Source organism: Delphinapterus leucas, chromosome 1, assembly GCF_059928025.1.
Source record: "Delphinapterus leucas isolate spDelLeu-1000000601 "Yukka" chromosome 1, BTC_Dleu_Yukka2, whole genome shotgun sequence".
Classification (NCBI taxonomy): domain Eukaryota; kingdom Metazoa; phylum Chordata; class Mammalia; order Artiodactyla; family Monodontidae; genus Delphinapterus; species Delphinapterus leucas.
The window spans coordinates 152,729,459-152,750,851 of NC_143129.1; the positions used below are offsets into that span (position 1 = coordinate 152,729,459).

The following is a 21,393-nucleotide window of genomic DNA, read 5'->3' on the forward strand; positions in this document are numbered from 1 at the left end:
CCCACCTAGTTTCTCACCAACTCAATGCAATAAGAGTGGAGCTGACAGCTTTTCCTAGACAAATTTGGCCCTTAGGTTTCCAGAAGACAGACACTGAATATATACTATTCTTGCCAGGCTCCATGTGTTCAGTCCAGGTTGACCAACTGCCTTAATCCCACTGACAGACTACAAGAAAATCACTTATAAAGACTGAGCATCTAGAATTACAATGACTTTCTACCTGAGGTTCAAGTCCCATTTCAACTCCCCTCACACCATTCTCACGTTGCTGCTAGTGATCTCATCAGAACAAACATGGTCACGTCATTCCCTTCTCATGACTCCCTACTGTTTAAAGAATTAAGTCACACTTTTTGCTTGTTTTGTTTTGGTTTTTTGTTTTTGGCGGCGCCACATAGCATGTGGGATCTTAGTTCCCTAACCAGCAATGGAACCTGCGCCCCCTGCAGGGGAAGGGCGGAGTCTTAACCACTGGACCACCAGGGAAGTCCTAAGCCACACTTTTTTTTTTTAATTTATTTATTTATTTATTTATTTTGGCTGAGTTGGGTCTTCATTGCTGTGCGCAGGCTTTCTCTAGTTGCGGCGAGCGGGGGCTACTCATTGCGGTGGCTTCTCTTGTTGTGGAGCATGGGCTCTAGGTGCACGGGCTTCAGTAGTTGTGGCACACAGGTTCAGTACCTTGGTTCGCGGGCTCCAGAGTGCAGGCTCAGTTGTGGCACACGGGCTTGGTTGCTCCTTGGCATGTGGGATATTCCTGGACCAGGGCTCGAACCTGTGTCCCCTGCACTGGCAGGAGGATTCTTAACCACTGAGCCACCAGCGAAGTCCCCTAAGCCACACTTTTAAAACACTAAAAAACACTAAAAAGATCCTCCGTAAATCCAGATTATCTTCCTGGCCTGATCTCCTTCCACTCTTTACAAACCCATTCACTCATTCAACTTAAATATTCTGCCCTGCATATTCAGCAGGCTTTATCTTGATCATCAATTCACTTGAAAACCCTTCTTTTTCCTGGCAAAATCCTATTTGTCATGGAAATACCCACTTTATAAAGAGGTATGAGCAAAAGGAGGTTTGGGTTTTGTTTTTGCTATAACATATCCTTTTACTGCAAACAAAGTGTGATGCAACTTATTTGCAGGGCAATTTAGCAAAACCTATTATAATTTTAATTTGAGTATGCTTGGACCCAGCATTCCACTTATAGGAATGTAAAGAAAAAAAAGTAGACCAGAACATCTCCCTAGCAATGCTCATCATAATAAAATTGTAAATAAGATAAATGATCATTACCAGTTAATTATAATCTTCATGTAATGACATACTGAACCCATTAAAAATAATGAGGCAGCTGAACATGTAGTCAAGAGAAAAATGTTCAACATTTCCTGTTACGTGAAAATAGCAGAAAGGAAGCATATAGGGACTTCCCTGGCGGACCAATGGTTAAGACTTTACGCTTCTACCACAGGGGGCACGGGTTCAATCCCTGGTCAGGGAACTGAGATCCCACATGCCACACAGTGCGGCCAAAATGTAATAAAAATTAAAAATAAAAAGAATTTTTTTAGGGGCTTCCCTGGTGGCGCAGTGGTTGAGAGTCCGCCTGCCTTTGCAGGGCATACGGGTTCATGCCCCGGTCCAGGAGGATCCCACATGCCGCGGAGCGGCTGGGCCCGTGAGCCATGGCCGCTAAGCCTGTGCGTCCGGAGCCTGTGCATCCGGAGCCTGTGCTCTGCAACGGGAGAGGCCACAACAGTGAGAGGCCCACGTATCGCAAAAAAAATTTTTTTAAAAAGGAAGCATATAGCTTATGATCCCAATGTTCATTTTTAAAATAAAGCTTATATATATTTATATAAGATTTTAAATGTATATTTAAATATAATGGAGTATATATAAATGGTTTGGAGGGAGGGAAAATAGAAGAAAGTAAAGATTAAGAAGGACTCTTCACTTTTGACATGATGCATGTTATTGTACTCAAATTTTTTATAACTGGGATATTTTACATTTTTGATCAGAAATACACAATTAAAAAAAAATCTAGTTATCTTTCAAGTCTGCTCTCAAATGCATGCTTTAATGAGAAGTCTTTCCATAAAATGCTCCACAAAAAATAATAATGGTTCTGTACTCAAAACTTCCACAAGCCCAGAGCAGAGCCTGCCTGGTTTCTTTTCTTCCTTCTGCAAATGTTGCCAAGCTCTCCAGGCGATCTGCCTATAGATGAGGATCTATATAACCTAAAGGAAAGCTAGTTTGTTAACTTTCCCCATCCACATATACAAAGGCTAGTATCACTCTATCTCCCTTCAAAATAAGGGCCTGCTAGGGAAAGAGGCTTATACAACAGCAGAAGAAACCCATTTGGACATCTACTGGTCAGGGCTTGAAGCATACCAAGAACTGCCAAGAATCTGAGGAACACAAACAACTTAAAAACAGAAGGAACAATATGAACAACTGGAGCAACTAGCCCTTTAGTAAACAAATAACTCAGAAAAAAAGAAAACTTCTTAAAAATTCTAATTATTATTCTTACAATAATTTGAGGATATTTTTAAGAAATATTCCCAGTTAAAGATGGCTGACTGAGCACATACTTGTATTTTTGTCCCCCAGGAAACTCCATTAAATGAGAATAAAGAGGGAATTCGCTGGCGGTCTGGTGGTTAGGACTCAGCACTCTCACTGCCAGGGGCCCGGCTTCAATCCCTGGTCAGGGAACTAAGATCCGGCAAAATGGCCACATGGCGCCACACGGCCAGAAAAAAGAGAGAGAGAATAAAAACAAAATAAATAAACAAATAAAGGCTATCACCAGAGAGAGAAAGAGAGACAGAGACAGACACATAGACACTCTACGAGGGAATGAACAAAATTTGGGGAAAATCTAAAGCATATAGATGAATCATAACCAATGGAACTGGGCAAAGAAAGGCATGAGGTATAATAAGCTTAGTGGAGCTTGTAATTAAATGGGGCATCAGGCTGCCCTGCAAAATCTCAGGTAAGTTCAGTACTCAGTACTTAGATACCTAAGAGGACATAAAGTAAGACATAAGGCTGAAATCAGAGTAACTGAAAATCTATAGACAGAACAGTCAAACACAACCACATTCCCACATTGTACCACCCAGTAGCCAGACAATTACCTCACAGGATAAAAGGGATTTATTAGCATCTCAGAGCACAGCAATGGATTCTGGTTGTTAGGTGCTCAAAAGAAAAAAAGTTGATTCAGAAACAAAAGAAAACTTAAAAAAGAAAATTTTTAATCCAAAAATAAAAAATCTATTTACTCATAGAGAATTAGAAGATAAATACATCCTTAAAAGAAGAGCAGAATGCTATGGGAAAAAAACAAACAAGAAATAGCTCTATGTGATTAAATACATGACTGACAAAATAAAATTTCAATAGAAGAGTGAGAAGAGAAAGCCAAGGGAACAGCCCTGAAAAGGTATAAAAATAAAAAGAAACTGAAAACTGTTTACAGTAGGCCAAGGAATGTAACAGGATTACATCTGCTTCTTCAACTAAAGTCAAATGGATTCTCTTTCTTCCATACTCTATTGATTGCTTAAAACTATGCCACATTTTAATTGCTTCCTATTTGGGCATGATGTCCTTGTATTAATTTTTCCCTTTGAATTTTTTAAGACTTTTCTATGGATGAGGTGGGGAGGCACTATGGGCTTTGGAATGAGTTTTGGAAATAAGAGAAAAAAGAAAATAAAAAGAAGCAAAGTTTGTGAAGTCTACAGAAGTAAGCAGAGAGCACAAATCATATTGAAAGGGAATAACCAGTGATAATGGTCAACCAGGAAATACTCAGCAGGTTCAGGAGGTTAGCATTCAGAGATGCCATGAGGAAACAGGGAAACAGTAAAGAAAGGAAGACAGCCTTACCCACAAGTGTTCTATATAACACTATTACAACAGAAGAAGGGGTCAAGATGCCAAGTCAGTTGATATACCCTTAAATATTGACAAAACAGTCACACAACTCTGGGGGTTTTTTTGTTTTTTGGCTGCATTGGGTCTTCGTTGCTGCGTGTGGGCTTTCTTTAGTTGCGGCGAGCAGAGGCTACTCTTCGTTGCAGTGCACCGGCTTCTCACTGCGGTGGCTTCTCTTATTGTGGAGCACCAGCTCTAGGCACACGGGCTTCAGTAGTTGTGGCACGCGGGCTCTGTAGTTGTGGTTCGCAGGCTCTAGAGCACAGGCTCAGTAGTTGTGGTACATGGGCTTAGTTGCTCTGCAGCATGTGGGATCCTCCCAGACCGGGGCTCAAACCCGTGTCCCCTGCATTGGCAGGCGGATTCTTAACCACTGTGCCACCAGGGAAGTCCCATTCCCACAACTGTTAAAAGAAAACAAAATTAGATACTTACCTGACGAAGAACTGGCCGGGCTTCCTCTCCGTAACTTAGAGTCATCCTGACTAAGTTGTCGTTGAAGTTTAGCTTTTCCAGTGGATGAAAGTATGTCAGGATTACTGAGCTTCCTGAAGAGCAGGGGACTAAGTCCAGTTATCACATCCTTCAAAGTGAAAAAAGTAAAACATAAGCCTTTAATGTCTTTTCTGAAAGTATAAGAACTAACTTTATATTAAATATCTCTACAACATTCATTACAGTTAAAAAGTGCAAACATTTTATATTTCCTGTTCAACAGCTAAAGCCAGAAACAAATTTCTTAGTGACAGCTGTTTGGGTATGCTGCGAATGATGTGGGACATTGAGTATAAAATGCCAAAGGAAAAATAGGGGATGAGATTCACAAGGTGACACAATAAGGCACTTTGACAGGATATATTATCCATAATGAGTACATGTCTAATTATGTTTATTTACTTTTCTCCATTTATTCACACTCTTCCTGTATCTAGTAAAGAAAAGTATATTTTAGTTTTTAAAAAATCATAAATAATAGACCTTCCTTTACCTGTCATACAAAGTTAGAAATACCCCTAACATTCAATTAATGCTAAAGTAAAACTCAGAGCCTTCTTTATGTCTATAATAGGAGCTAAACTCATGTTTTCAATGAAAAATTATAATAGTACAATGGAGGAAATACAGACAATATGAAGCATTGACAGTGCCTTCCCATTGCCTTTATTTTAGTCTTTCACGTTAAATGTTTATTTTAGTATTTTAGTAAATAAACACCCCATCCCAATGCCACTTCCTCCTCACTCAGTAAGCATCATCAAGATGCAGACATTTTAAAGCAAACACCCACCTAATTAGCAGCATTAATGAGACAATATTCTGGGTAAAAAAATAAAAAATAAGGCAAATGAGGCCTATCTTTTATATTTCAGTGAAGGAAGCTACAACAAACACAGATAAGTAGCACATCAATCTGACCTGGACAGTACAAAGACAAAATGAGAAGCATAAGGAGAAATAAATAACTGAAATCTATGTTACCTGCCATTTGAAAAACAAGACACAAGCAACTAGTACAATAGCAATAGCATACCATACCATACCATAGCAATAAAGCCACAGGGGGGTGGGAAATAAATGGAAAAATGCCTGCCTCCTTGAGAAAAGATTTTTTTTAAAGCCTCTAGAGGGAACTTCCCTGGTGGGACAGTGGTTAAGACTCTGTGCTCCCAATACAGGGGGCCCAGGTTCGATCTCTAGTCAGGGAACTAGGTCCCACATGTATGCCACTACTGAGAGCTCACATGCCACAACTAAGGGGCCGGCGAGCTGCAACTGAGGAGCCAACGTGCCACAACTAAGGAGTCAGTGAGCCACCACTAAGGAGTTCACCTGCCGCAACTAAGACCCAGCGCAACCAAATAAATAATTTAAAAATAAGTAAATAAAGCCTCTAGGGTCATATACTGTGACCGGTGAGTTCACACACAGGAAAGTACAAACATTGCTTAGTGGTGGCCATCCAGAATATAATTTACAAATACCCCAGGATAAAAAGAAGAGTGAAGTTGATGAAAAATAACTGAAGAGAAAAGGAAAAAGGTTTTTTTCATTTGTTTTGCGGGGTTTTTTTTTTTTGGCCGCATAGCGTGGTTTGTGGGATTTTAGTTCTCCAACCAGGGATTGAACCTGGGCCCTCCCCCTCGACAGTGAGAGCACAGAATGCTAACCACTGGACCACCAGGGAATTCCCGAGGAAAAAGTATTTTTAAAATTGGTAGTAAATGAGACTTCCCTGGTGGTCCAGTGGTTAAGACTCCACGCTCCCAGTGCAGGGTACACGGGTTCAATCCCTGGTCAGGGAACTAAATTCCGCATGCTGCACCTAAGATCCCGCATGTCACAACTAAAAGATCCAGTAGGCCACAACAAAGATCTCGCACGCAGCAACAAAGATCCCACGTGCCGCAACTAAGACCCAGCATAGCCAAATAAATAAATAAATAAATAAAAAATTTTTTTAAAATTGGTAGTAAATGGATAAAAGGATAAAGGGGGATATTTAGGCACTGTACCATTAAATCTACTGATGTGCCCATCCAACTCTAACAGAAATGAGCAGGGAGAAAGGGGAATTGGAAGGAGTAGTCAATGCGAAAAGAGAAGGCAGTAAGGGAACAGCCTATATTCCCACCAACTGGTGTGTCGAGGATGAAACAGTACCTATGCATCAAGTAGAAACCATGAAGAAAGCAGGGTCTGGGCACTAATGCTGGTAACCCACCAAAAAGGGCTGGCCATTCACAGAAGCAACACCCCAGCAAGCAGCTTTGGGTGGAGGGAAGTGAGAAGGCCTTGTAAGATACCATGCTGAAGGAATATCCTATGTGAAGGCAATATGGAAAGAAAAGTATCCCAAAAATACCTTACAAATGAGCTACTTGAGAGAGCCAGCACTTGGATGCCTGCTACACTGTATGGATGAACAGTTAGTCTTAGCCACAAAAGGATCGACAACCGATAGGACGAGATCAGCACCAGTTAAAAGAAAGTTGTGGCTCATGGGCTCTAGAGCACAGGCTCAGTAGTTGTGGCTTATGGGCTCTAGAGCACAGGCTCAGTAGTTGTGACACAGGGGCTTAGTTACTCCGCAGCATGTGGGATCTTCCTGGACCAGGAATTGAACCTGTGTCCCCTGCACTGGCAGGCGGATTCTTAACCACTGCGCCACCAGGGAAGTCCCAAAAGAAAGTCATATCCTTTTCAATCTCCCTATTCCCTATCATAACATACCAAAGTAAAGAAGCCAGAAAACAGAGGAGAGGAATAATGAAAGCAGATCATGCACCTTCTTATTCCAAGTCTCCCCTGTCTAAACTTTGCAAAGGGAAGGAAATATAAATGGGAAATGAAATTTAACTTTTAAATCAGGACGTCTTTTTAACTTTTACTTAAGTATATTACTCATTTCAGAAAAGTACATATACCTAAGCATATAACTCAATAAATTTTGCAAGTTAAACATATCCATGGAACCAGCATCAAGATTGAAAAAAAAAAAGACATAACCAAGCATTCCAGAAAGCCCCCTGTGCACCCTTCTAGTCACTACACTATCCCTCCAGGGTAACTACTATCCAGGCTTCGAACAGAATATTAGATAAATGGAATCACTCTGTATGAACTGTTCTGTATCTTGCTTCTCTTGCTCAGCTAGACTGCACTTTTTAAAACAGCAGAACATTACTGAATTTACCAAAGAATTCATTAAAAGACAGGAAAAGAGAATGAAGCAAATAAAACAGAACCACACATAGCCCAAGAAAGAAAAAGGGCATGGGAAGAGGAACTTCCTTTCTAACTTCCAAACTAATTTGCTTCTTGCAGTTTTCTAGTTCCCATTTCTAGTCACTTATGAGAGATCCAGCCAAACCACATGTTTTCAGATTTAACGGCATACCACTGTACCCTTATAGTAAGCTCCCCCTTTCTGCTTAAATTGGATCAAATTTCTATTTGGTTCCTATCATTTCTACACTCAAATGATTCTTCAGCAAAATAGGAGTTAAGGAGGGGAAGGAGCCTAGGATGACTTCCAGGTTTCTGGCTTGGATAGAATCCCAGGGAATATAGCAAGAGAAACAAGGTTACAAATAAAATACTATTATGGCAATATTAACATAACTACAAATTGCAGTACTCTTCCAATAACTATTAGGGAAACTATAAACATTTAATGTGAAAGAAATAAAACAAAGAAGACATGAATAACTCTCTTCAACTACAAGAGGGCTATCTCCTCTGTTATAGGACAGTAAACTTCTTACTTCAGAGGCCAGTTTGATATACTGGATAAAAATAACAGAAGGAGAAGTAGGTTTAATTATAGGAAGAACCATCTAACAGTGAAAAAAGGCCGTCTTAAAAGGAATGGACTGTGCCCCTAGGATACTGAAAAAGTAAGGTGAAAGTTGGCCTAAGCAGTGACTCTCAAAATGTGGTCCCCAGATCAGCAGCATCAGCATCACCTGTGAACTTGTTAGAAAGGCAAATTCTAGGGCCCCACCCCAGATCTACTAAATAGGAAATTCTGGGGGAGGGTAGCAGCAATCCGTGTTTTAACAAGCCCTCTAAGTGATTGTGAAGCACACTAAAGTTTGAGAACCACGAGACTAAATAAAAACTTTCAATATGATGCCATCAACACAAATATATGTTGACCAATTGTGAGGATCGTGTCACAAATTATTTGAAATTGACTTAAAGTACTCAAGTTTGCAATCAGTATACTCTCTTAATTAAATGAAAGCAGGTTCTTGGTAAATACTATCAATGAAATAAAGTCAGTTCGCTTATGTTACATTCTTTCTTAAGTGAGATTTTTTAAAAGGCAGAATTACAGCCTGCATGCCAGAAATTACATATAATGTGTATTTATCTATCATAACAATAACATATCTAATATATGACATATAAATTTCAACTGTCAAAAATAAAAGGTTGAAAATTGCCTGACTACACAATTTCTACATGCTCCTTCCAACTCTAAGAGCTTATTGCTTTCTCTTTTAATTCAGAGTACTAAGTTGTAGCTATTTTGCCTATTGCTCTGGGAGTCCTCACAGAGAGTCCTCCCTCTCTTGGTCAGAACCATCTCCCTCCTCCACAATATCAAAGCAAATCTCAGGCTAACTTTACCCACAAGGCTAGCGTTGTGTTTATACTGTGTCATGCTACTAAGGATAGGATTAGAAGTAAGCAAAGGATTCACAGCTGAAAACAGAAGTCTAAACATTAAAAACTTGTCTATCAGGCTAAGAACCTGGGCTCTCAATAGGAGTTGTCTTATCCCATATGAATGGAAATTCAGTAGGTGAAGAAAAATCCATACCCTATGGCAGAGTCTTCCTGACCTACCTTGCCAAGAGTCAAACCCAGGTGCCACACTAATCAAAGTACATTCTCTTAATCCTTATCAAAAAACCTTTGCTTGATATGTACATGCGAAAAAAAAGAACCCTGACCCATACCTCAGGCATATCAAAGACAACATATATAAAAATTAACTCTAAGTGGATCATGAGTCTAACTATAAAACCTAAAAGTATAAACCTTCAGAAGAAAATACAAGAATAAATTTTTATACTTTTGAGTTAGATAGCATTCTTAGATAACACACAAAGCAGAAGTTTAAAAAGAACAAATTTATAAATAGACTTCAACAAATTTAAAAACTACTACTCTTCAAAAGATACTGTTAAAAAATGAAAACAAATCACACAGGAGGAAGAATGTTTACAAAACACATCTGAGAAAGACTGGCATTCAGTATATATAAAGATCTTTCACAATTCAATAATAAGAAAACACACAAGCTAATAAAAAAACATGAGCAAGGGGCTTCCCTGGTGGCGCAGTGGTAGAGAGTCCACCTGCTGATGCAGGGGACATGGGTTCATGCCCCAGTCTGGGAAGATCCCGCATGCCACGGAGCGGCTGGGCCCGTGAGCCATGGCCGCTGAGCCTGCACGTCCGGAGCCTGTGCTCCGCAACGGGAGAGGCCACAACAGTGAGAGGCCCGCATACCGTGCAAAAAAAAAAAAAAAAGAGACATTTCAGCAAAGAAGAGGCAAATATGGCAAATGAACACATGAAACCATTCTCAACATCATTTATCACTGGGGAAACAAAGATTAAAATCAAGTGAAAGATAACATCAGCAAAATGGTGGAGTACACAGCTCCAAGCTAACATTCCCCCACAGAAACACTGAAAAACAAGCAGAAATTGTGACCACCTAGAGGGGTGGGATAGGGAGGGTGGGAGGGAGGGAGACGAAAGACAGAAGAGATATGGGGATATATGTATATGTATAGCTGATTCACTTTGTTACAAAGCAGAAACTAATACGCCATTGTAAAGCAATTATACTCCAATAAAGATGTTAAAAAAATAAACTTAAAGAAAAAATTTTAAAAAAAGAGAAAATCAAATGAGATAAAGGACGTGAAAACAAACAAACAAACAAAAAGCAGAAACTGTCAGAACCACCTTTGTCAGACTCTGGAAAATAGTCAAAGGCTTACGGCAACCAAGAGAATGCTGAATCAAGAAGTCAACTTAAGGGGCTTCCCTGGTGGCACGGTGGTTGAGAATCCGCCTTCCAATGCAGGGCACCACGGGTTCGAGACCTGGTCTGGGAAGATCCCACATGCCGCGGAGCAACTAGGCCCGTGTGCCACAATTACTGAGCCTGCGTTCTAGAGCCCGCAAGCCACAACTACTGAAGCCCGTGTGCCACAACTACTGAAGCCTGTGCGCCTAGAGCCTGTGCTCCGCAACAAGAGAAGCCAACACAATGGGAAGCCCTCACACCGCAACAAAGAGTAGCCCCCGCTTGCCGCAACTAGAGAAAGCCTGCACACAGCAACGGAAGACTCAATGCAGCCAATAAATAAGTAAATAAATAAAATCTATTTTAAAAAAAAAGTCAACTTAAAAATGGTAGGAAAGCTTTGTGGCATTTTTACTTGCCCTCACCCTACCCACTCCTTGATGTGGAGGCAATCTTAAAGACATCAGCTGGTGTTCCAAGTGTGGGACCCTGGCCCCTGGTTCCAGAAGGAGCAGAACAGACCTTACTTGCAACTTATCGTTTATACCTGTTATAACTTATCTGGAGACTACCTGAAGGACTAACACAAGGCACTCCTCTCTATTTCACCTAACTCACAATCTTCTCAAGGTGGAAAAGCAGCAAGTATTGCTTAGAACCCTGTAAGGTGATCCAAACACCCACAGCCACTTGGGCAAAAGATTAACAATGAGACATTCAACTGACTGCCTGAGATCCGGGTGAGAAAAGGGAGAGTTTCTTTGGGAAATTAGGGCAATCAAAAACACCTGTGTATATATGGCAATTTAGAAAGCCCAGGGTGAAATGCATGCTCAGGAAAGACCTAAAAAGATTTTAAGCTTTCATCTCAAGCTGATCCCTAGACTTAGCACAAGTCTGGCTAAGGGCCAAAGGAGGGCACAAAGTCAATCTGCAAAGACCAGGATGTGTGTTTGTTTGCTTAGCTCCTGGCAATCCAGGAAATCTTCATCAAAACACAAGCTAAGTAACAGAGACTTCAGTATCACACACAGCAAGAAATACAGTTTCTACAAAAAAGGTTGGAAAACTCACTAGACAAATGGACAACTACAGCCTTCAACGATCAAAAAACAGCAAAGCCTGGGGAAAGTGAAAAAGCTGTATTCCAGAGTTACCAATATTCGAAATGTCCAAATTTCAACAACAACAAAAAATCACAAGACATATAACGAAATAAGAAAGTATGGCCCACTCAAAGAATCAAAATAAATTAACAGAAACCACCCCTGAGGAAGCCCAGCATTGGACTTAGCAGTAAATTTTAAATTGATTGTCTTAAACATGGTCATATCAGTAAAGGAAAACATGGACAAAGAACTAAAGAAAATCAAGAAAACAATGAACAAGACTATCAACAAAAAGACAGAAATTATTAAAAAGAACCAAACAGAAATTCAGGAGATAAAAAGACCAATAAGTAAGTGAAAAATTCAGTAGGGGGCTCAATAGCAAATTTGAGCAGGCAAAGACAGAATCAGCAATCTTGAAGACAAGATAATTAAAACTATACAGTCTGAGGAACAAGAAAAAAAAAAAAGAATGAAGAAAAGTGAAGAGAGCCTAAGGGACCGGGGGACATCTTCAAAAGAAACAATATATGCATTAAGGGAATCCCAGAAGGAGAAGAGAGAAAGGGGAAGAAAGAATATCTGAAGAAATAACTGCCGAAAACTTCCCAAATTTGATGAGAGACATGAGCCTACATGTTCAGAAGCTCAATGAACTTCAAGTAGGTTAAACTCAGACCCACATCTAAACATATCATAATCAAACTGTTGAAGCTAACAACAAGGAGAAAATATTCAAAACAGTAAGAGAGATGCAATTCATCATGTACAGGGGATCCCCAATCAGATTAACAGCCAATTTTGCATCAGAACTATGGAGTCCAGAAGGAATGACATATTTAAAGTGCTGACAGGGGCTTCCCTGGTGGCACAGTGGTTGAGAGTCCACCTGCCGATGCAGGGGACACAGGTTCGTGCCCCGGTCCGGGAAGATCCCACATGCCGCGGAGCGGCTAGGCCCGTGAGCCATGGCCGCTGAGCCTGCGCATCCGGAGCCTGTGCTCTGCAACGGGAGAGGCCACAACAGCGAAAGGCCCTCATTCCGCAAAAAAAAAAAAAAAAGTGCTGACAGGAAAAACTGTCAACTTAGATTTCTACCCAGATAAACAAAAGCTGAGGGAGTTTATTACCACTACACCAGCCCTAAAAGGAATCCTTCAGGTTGAAATGAAAAGACACAAAACAGGAACTTCAAGCCATATGAAGATATAAAGATCTCCAGTAAAGGTAACTACATGAGCAAATATAAAAGTGAGCATTATTATAGTTTTGGTTTATAACTCCACTTTTTATTTCCTACATGATTTAAAAGACAAATACATAAAAATAATTATAAATCTATGTTACTGAGCACACAATGTATGAAGATATAATTTGTGAGAACAATATAAAGGGGGGTGGGAGAATAGAGGTGTATAGGAGCAGAGTTTTTGTATGTTATTGAAGTTGGTACCAATTCAAACTACACTGCTATAAATTTAGGATGTTACGTGTAATCGCTGTGGCAAAGCAAAAAGAAAATATAAAAAAAGCACACACAAAAGGAAATGAAAGGGGATCAAAATGGTTCATTACACCAAAAAAAAATTTTTTTTCTTCAACACAAAAGATGGCAGTAACAGAGGAAATGAGAGACAAAAGAGTATAAAACATACATGATAAAAATATTTCAATGAGCAAAGGTATCCATACTTGAATCAAAGGAAAAAATAAAACATAAAGACGAACCCAATGGATATTTTAGAACTGAAATATATAATAACCAAAATAAAAAAACTGAGTGAATAAGCTTTTCAGCAGAACATAGAGGACAGAATAAAGAAACAGTGAACTGGAAGACAGAAGAACAGAAGTTATTCAACATGAACAACAAAGTGAAAACAGTAAACAGAGGCTTCAGGACCTATGGTTTTGTAATTAGAGATCTAATGTCTGTGTCATTGGGGTCCAAAAGGAAAGGACAAAGAGAGAAAGAAAGAAAAAGTACTAGAATAAATCATGGCTGAAAACCTCCCAAATGTGTGAAGAAGACATAAACCTACAGATTCAAGAAGCTGAGTGAACCCCAAGCAGAATAAACCCACAGGAATATGCCAGGAAACATTATAATTAAAATTCAGAAAAATTACAAACAAAAGAAAACAAAAACGTTTGAATGACAGATTTCTCATCAGAAACTATGTAGTCCAGAATAAAGTGGCAGCACAGTATTTTTCCAGCGTTGAAAGAAAAGAACTGTCAACCAGAAGCAATAACCAGGGAAAATGACCTTCAGAAATAAGGATAATTAAGAGACTTTATTGGCAGCAAACCTATCCTAAAAGAATGGCTAAAGAAAGTTCTCTAAACAGAAAGGAAATAATACAATAAGCAACTTTCGGAACAGAGAAAGAACACAGTAAGTAAAAATGCAGATAAATACATTGGCATTTCCTTCTGTAACATATGATTTTAAAATTTACTAAAGACATTTATGCTACAAAACATGAATCAGATTCAAATAAACTCACCAGTGAGGTGAGAGAGCTTAAGAAAAAATTAGAAATAAAAGATCAATTAAGAAATGACGGGCCCCACCTCCCGGCTGCTCCGTAAAGAGAGTGATCTCCCTGAGACTAGGGGCCATATACATTTGCACCCTCAGCAGGACTCAGGACAAGACTGGCATAAGGCACGATTCAGCAAATGTTTGTTAAATGGGTGCAAAAAATCAAATTCCAGCCTGCCTGCCTCCAAGGCCTACATGTTTGACCACCATGCCACACTGCTCCAGTGAAGACTCACTCACAGACTGATGGAAGACAGCTGAACCAAGAAAAATGATCTTATCTCACGCTTCAGTGACAAAATAAAAGCCATCAGACATGGGAGAATTGTTCCAGGGCCTTCATCTTCCCACCACTGAATCTCTAAACCTCCCAGTATCTGTGTTCATCTTTTGTCTCATTCCTTCCTGTTACAATGAAGGGCCTGAGGACCTCTCCTTATCTCTGAGGCCCAGTGCCTTAGACCCGGGCCCCTCCTTCCCCTTCCATTATTCCCTTTCTCTTCTATGTTCCCATCTGGTCCTGCTTTATGGTCTCTGTGTCATTCCCAGCAGCAAACAAGCATAGTCTAGTATCTCCCATCTTAGAAAAATCATTCTTTGCCCCTCCTCCTACCATCACCTCAGCTCTCTGGGTTCTGTTCCCATTCACAGCCATGTTTCACAAGGAAATCGCCTACACATCTAGCTCCACTTCAGCAGTAGTGTTTTATTCCCTCTGACCTCAGGGAGGGTCCTATAACAATCTACCCTCCCACAAGTACTCTATCCAATTATTCCTGTTTTTTTAATTTTATTTATTTTTCATGATAATACATTATAAATTTTATAATATACATATCTGTACAGTTTGAATAAATTATAAAACAAATACCTATGTACCTGTACCCATCACCCAGCTTCAAAAACAAATCATTTCTGAATGACAAAACCCACCATGTAGCCCTCCCCAGTCACATCGCCTTCCCCTGCCTGAGGTAACCAGTGTCATTTTTCATGCCTTGCTTTTTTGTATGGTTTTACAACATATTACTGCATCCATATATTGTAAAATTTTGCATGTTGTTCAACTTTATATAAACATATTCTTTCATGACTTTTTCGAATCAGTATTAGGTTTCCTGAGTTTATCCACATTGATACATGTAGCTGGAGTTCATTCATTTATTTCATTATAGTATTCCATTGTAAAAAAAAAAAAAAAAGACTAAACTTGAAGGAACACAAGACAGAATACAAACAAGAGATAATGCCTTAAGAGGCACAGAAGATGAAATGTTTTGGGTTTTTCTGTTTGTTTTATTTTTTTATGAAGAGGAAAAAAAATGTTTGAGAGAAAATGATATGTTGAAGAGAGGCAAAGAAGATCCAACATACAGCAAATAGAAGTCCCTGCAGAAGAAAATCAAAGCAAGGCAACAGAACGAATATCAATACTAAAATTATAATTCAAAAACTTTGCTGAAATTAAAACTATATATATGAAAACTACATCCTGGAAGAGCACACCACGTGCATGACATATAAATCCAAAACGACCAACACCAAGATATATTTTAGTATAATAACTGGACTTTAACAGAAAAATCCTTTCAGCATTAAAAAAAAATGACCTATTAGAAAAACCTGCATCACTATCAGACTATGGCAACATTTTTTTTTAATATTTATTTATTTGCACTGGGTCTTAGTTGCAGCAACACAGGCTCCTTAGTTGTGGCAGGCATGTGGGATCTAGTTCCCTGACCAGGGATCAAACCCGGGCCCCCTGCATTGGGAGCGTGGAGTCTTAACCACTGTGCCACCAGGGAAGTCCCGACAACAATTCTTTATGCCAGAAGAAAAACAGGGTTACATATATAAGATACTCAAAGAAAGGCAGTATGAGCCCAGGATTTTATATCCAGGAAAACTAACCTTCAAGGTAAAGGGCACAGGCAAAATGTTATCAATATAAAATAACTCAGGGAATATTGTTCCAACAGGTCATTCCTAAGGAATGTACTAAAGAACAAGATTCATACAATCAGGACTTCCCTGGCAGTCCAGTGGTTAAGACTCTGCACTTCCACTGCAGGGGGCATGGGTTCGATCCCTGGTCAGGGAACTAAGATCCCACATGCCACACTGTGCGGCCAAAAAAAATAAAAAATAAAATAAAATAAACACATGTTTAAAAACAAAAGATTCGGGGCTTCCCTGGTGGCGCAGTGGTTGAGAGTCCGCCTGCCGATGCAGAGGACGCGGGTTCGTGCCCCGGTCCGGGAGGATCACACATGCCACGGAGCGGCTGGGCCCGTGAGCCATGGCCGTCGCTGAGCCTGCGCGTCCAGAGCCTGTGCTCCGCAACGGGAGAGGCCACAACAGTGAGAGGCCCGCGTACCACAAAAAAGAAAAGAAAAAACAAAAACAAAAAACAAAAGATTCATACAATCAAAATAACTAGAATGACGAGGTCCTACTGCATAGCACAGGGAACTATATTCACAGGGAACTTGTAATAACCCATAATGGAAAAGAATTTGAAAAAGAATATATATATTTATATATAAATATATATGTATATCTGAATCACTTTGCTGTATACCAGAAACTAACACAACACTATAAATCAACAATACTTCAATTAAAAAAAAAAACCAGAGATGTATCAATATGGTGATTAGCATTAAATATATGGTCATTTATAAAATTATAAATAAGTGTTCATTAAAAGGGAGAGAGTATAGTATATAATGGCTATATGATCTGACAATGTAGATATAGGTCAACCAAAAAATGAGGGGAGAAGGTGGAGACAGCATACACAAAAAATTTTTTTAACAGTTTTCATTAATCATTGGGGGTAGTACATTAGTAGTGCCACTAGAGACTGTTATACAGTTAACATATGATAAAGCAAATCAGTAATTCCTGGATATTCTAATTTTATCATCCCCTGAGTCTTTGGGAACATGATTCTTGGTATGAAAGAAAGGAGATACTAATGTAATAAATGGGAGATTAAGTTTAAAAAAAACCTCTGTAGTCCTTTGTCAATATCACTGTTGATTGCCAAGATAGTTTTTATTATATATATTTCTAACTCTATCCACTGAAAGGTCATAGGAACAATGATCAACCTAGTAGCAATAAGTATCCCTAGGATCTAGACTGCAGGTGTTCTGAAATTCCATGTCCCATTAAAAGAAGCCAGGAGTTCTTAGAGAAACAGCTAATTCCAGGTCTAAGGTGGAAAATGAGCCTGGAACAGTTGAACGTAAGAGATAGCAAGAAAATTATCAAAACTATTAGGATTGGGTCAAAAAAACTAAGGAACCGGCTTCCCTGGTGGCGCAGTGGTTGAGAGTCCACCTGCCGATGCAGGGGACACGGGTTCGTGCCCCGGTCCGGGAAAATCCCACATGCCGCGGAGCGGCTGGGTCCGTGAGCCATGGTCACTGAGCCTGCGCGTCCGGAGCCTGTGCTCCGCAACGGGAGAGGCCACAACAGTGAGAGGCCCGCGTACCGCAAAAAAAAAAAAAGACTAAGGAACCAATTTGAAGAGGCTCTTCCTAGACAACAACAGGACAATGTGAGTTTCAATTAGCAGTAAAAAAAAAAAAAAGAAAGAAAAACATATAAAATATGGGTTGAAACCCATCAAATACATTTAAATGTATGACTCCACAGTGATAATAAAAAATAACTAACTGATCACCATCTGAAGATGACAGGGAACCAATTTATTACCTTAAAAACTAGGTAAATAAAAGGAAAGAATCAGACCATTCTTACATGAACTATACCACTGGGAATCAAACAGTAGATGAGAAGCATCTCCTTAAAATGCTATGCCACCTAATAAATGAAAACAAAATGATAGAATTATATCACTACTTTGCAACTCCCAATTAGCGAATCTCAGCACTGAGCATCAGCACACTGCTACAATCAAAGAGCAAAAAGCAGACATCACATGCCTCCTGTTGAAAGAACACACTACCACCCAAAATCTTGCCAAAGGAATTGAACCTGAGGCTGATTAAGCCTCTGTATCCAGCTGTAATTTGCAGGAAATACAACAGGACATAAAACATTTTGAAATGCACCATAACTATGCAATCTAGACTTTGGGAAACTCTACAGGCCAAATGCCCTAAGGTTTTTCAACTTACAGATTTTAAGGAAAAGGAAGAGATGAAAGGAAAAGATTAAAAAGAGACAGGGACTTCCCTGGTTGTCCAGCAGTTAAGACTCCACGCTCCCAAGGCAAGGGGCCCAGGTTCAATCCCTGGTCAGGGAACTAGATCCCGCATGCCACAACTAAAGATCCCGTGTGCCGCAACTAAGACCCAGCACAGCCAAATAAATAAATAAAATTTTTTTTAAAAAAAGCATGAGATATTTCTATCCACTAGGATGGCTAGATTTTTTAAAAATGGAAAATAACAAGTGCTAGCAAGGTCACAGACAAACTGGAACCCTTGTAAATTGCTGGTGGGAATGTTAAAATGATACACCCACTGTGGAAAACAGTTTGACAATTCATCAAAAACTTAAACATAGAATTATCATATGATCCAACAATTCCACTCCTGTATATAGAAACAAAAAATTGAAAAACAGGTGTGCAAACAGAAACTTGTACACAAATGTTCATAGGGGTACTACCACAATCACCAAAAGGTAGAAACAACCCAAATGCCCATCAGTTGATGACTGAATAAACCAAATGTGGTATATCCATATAATGGAATATTACTCGGCCATAAAAAGGAATGACATACTGATGATATATGCTACAATATGGATGAATCTCAAAAACATTACGTTAAGTAAAAGAAGCCAGACATAAAAGGCCATGTATTGTATGATTCCCTTTATATGAAATGTTCACAGTTCACAGAGACAGAAAACAGATTAGTGGTTGCCAGGGACTGGGGGAAGGAGGAAATATTCTGGAACTAGATAGTGGTGATGGTTATACATCTGAATGTACTGAATGTCACTAATCGTAAATTTTATGGTAAGTGTATTTTACCACAATTTAAGAAGTCAAAGCACATGTAGAGGTAGGGTGTCTAGGGCCACACTTCCTTCCAGGAGCCTATTAAAGTGAAAATAGCTGAGACCCAGTTGCCTTCCTCTCTGGCTTCTCTTGGCTTCCTTATGGCTTTTTTCTCTTCCACATGGCTGGGTGGACAAACTGAGAAATGCCTACAGAAAGCTATCACTAGCCACCAAGACCTGAAAGAGTGTGGGGGTTGCCAGAGACTAGCTCTGCCACAGACGGAGGAAAACAAGCTTTTCCAGACCTCCTAGGTATTCCTGCAAAAAGGCCTTTACATGCATTCAAAACGGTTATTATCCAAAACTCTGTGGGCCTGTAAGGAATGAAGGTTCTAGGTGGTCTATATCCAGAATAATAGGATTTCTACATAGTTCTAGCTGAGGACCATATTAGGGTTTGAGGGCTATGGCAAGGACTAGCTAGATATTGACCAAACATGATTCACCTTCCTCCTGGGCACAAGCTACGGCCCTATGATTGAATTCTGGCAACAGAATATGGGTGGAAGTGATTAAGCCATTTCCAGGTCTGCCCATCAACAACTCCCACAAGATTCCCCCACCTGCCTCAGGTGACCTTGAAAGCCATGTGCAGAAAATGGTAGAGCCTCCATTACTCTAGGTTCTTTTGAATGTATTTTTTACAGCAACTAGTGTTCTTAAATATAAAAGAGTACTGGGATTTCCCTGGTGATCCAGTGGGTAAGACTCCGCACTCCCAATGCAGGGGCCCCGGGTTCAACCCCTGGTTGGGGAACTAGATCCCAAATGCATGCTGCAACTAAGAGTTCGCATGCCGCAACTAAGAAGTCCGCATGCCACAACTGAGAAGTGCGCATGCTGCAACTAAAAAAAAAAATGATCCTGCATGCTGCAACGAAGATCCCGCACACTGCAACCAAGACCCGGCATAGCCTAAACGAATAAATAAATATTTAAAATAATAATAATAAATATATAGAAGACTACTAGCATGAGAGCTAGTAGTAAAATGTCCCATTCTCCTACTGGTCAAAGGCAGGACTCAGATTTCCTGGGGTCACCTAAAAAAAAAATCATCTTGGTAACACCCTTTTGAAACAACTTAAGGACTTTTTAAAAATTAATACCAACTTTTTTTTTTTTTTTTGGCTGCACCACGCACCTTGCAGGATCTTAGTTCCCCAACCAGGGATTGAAACTGGGCCCATGGCAGTGAAAGCACAGAGTCCTAACCACTGGAATGTCAGGGAATTCCCAATGCCAACTATTTTTAAACTCTTTTGTCTTTAAAACATTCTTGAAGATCTCAGATAGTCATGAAAATTAGAAGGCCAGACAGTACTATATTACCTCTGCTTTGCTGAAATACAGGCAGAGAAACTATGTGGCTTGTTAACCTCCCAACACATTAAAGGTTAAAGGATTTGTGCATCTGCTACCCAGGTTCACCCTTAGAAAATATTTTGTTACATTAAAGTTGGTACAACTAAAACGATATTACAGAATTTTAAAATGCGGTTTCCTTGGCCTGAATTTGCTCTTAATTATGTTCTAAAATCTAGGGAGACTATATATATATATATATAATATCTTCTAAGCCAGTTAGTTAAGAAAGAAATCCATAAAAGTTTCCCTAAAGGGAAAAACGCACAAATTAAAGCCATCTTTTCAAGCTGAACAAAGTAAAAGAAGAGTTCAATAACACCAACAAATCAAAGGTCAAGACATACCTTTTTCTATTATATTTCTTTATAAAACCAGATGAGAACACAGAAAAATATGAACTCTATATTCACACATTCTATGCACTTACCCTAAAAATATAATAATTAACCATTATTGAATGCTCACTGGTATCAGGCTTTGTAATAAGTGTTTTACATGGATTAATTTATTAAATCCTAACAATAACCCTATGAAATTGGTAATGATAGTATGTCCATTACATTTATATGGGATAAGTAAGGCTTAAAGAACTTAAGTAACTTGCATCAGGTAATAGAGTTGGAATCTGAGGTCAGAGGATGACTTAATCACTATACATTCACTCAAGAAGTATTTATTTAGTACCTCCTATATACAATTCTAGAAGTTGGAGATACAGCAGTAAGGAAAAACCAACCCAAATTCCTACCCTCATGAACCATATATCCTAATGTGTGAGAATGACAATAAATAAC

General features: G+C 39.4%; 1 protein-coding gene across 2 annotated transcripts in view; it reads right to left on the reverse strand.

Moving 5' to 3' along the window:
* The window catches only part of MAST2 (microtubule associated serine/threonine kinase 2), a 203,645-nt gene that overhangs the window by 171,027 nt on the left and 11,225 nt on the right, over positions 1-21,393 (reverse strand). For both annotated transcript variants that reach the window (XM_022575586.3, XM_022575583.3), the window contains exon 2: positions 4,408-4,555. In XM_022575586.3, the coding sequence (XP_022431294.2) occupies positions 4,408-4,555 (148 nt within the window). The remainder of the gene's footprint in view (positions 1-4,407; positions 4,556-21,393) is intronic.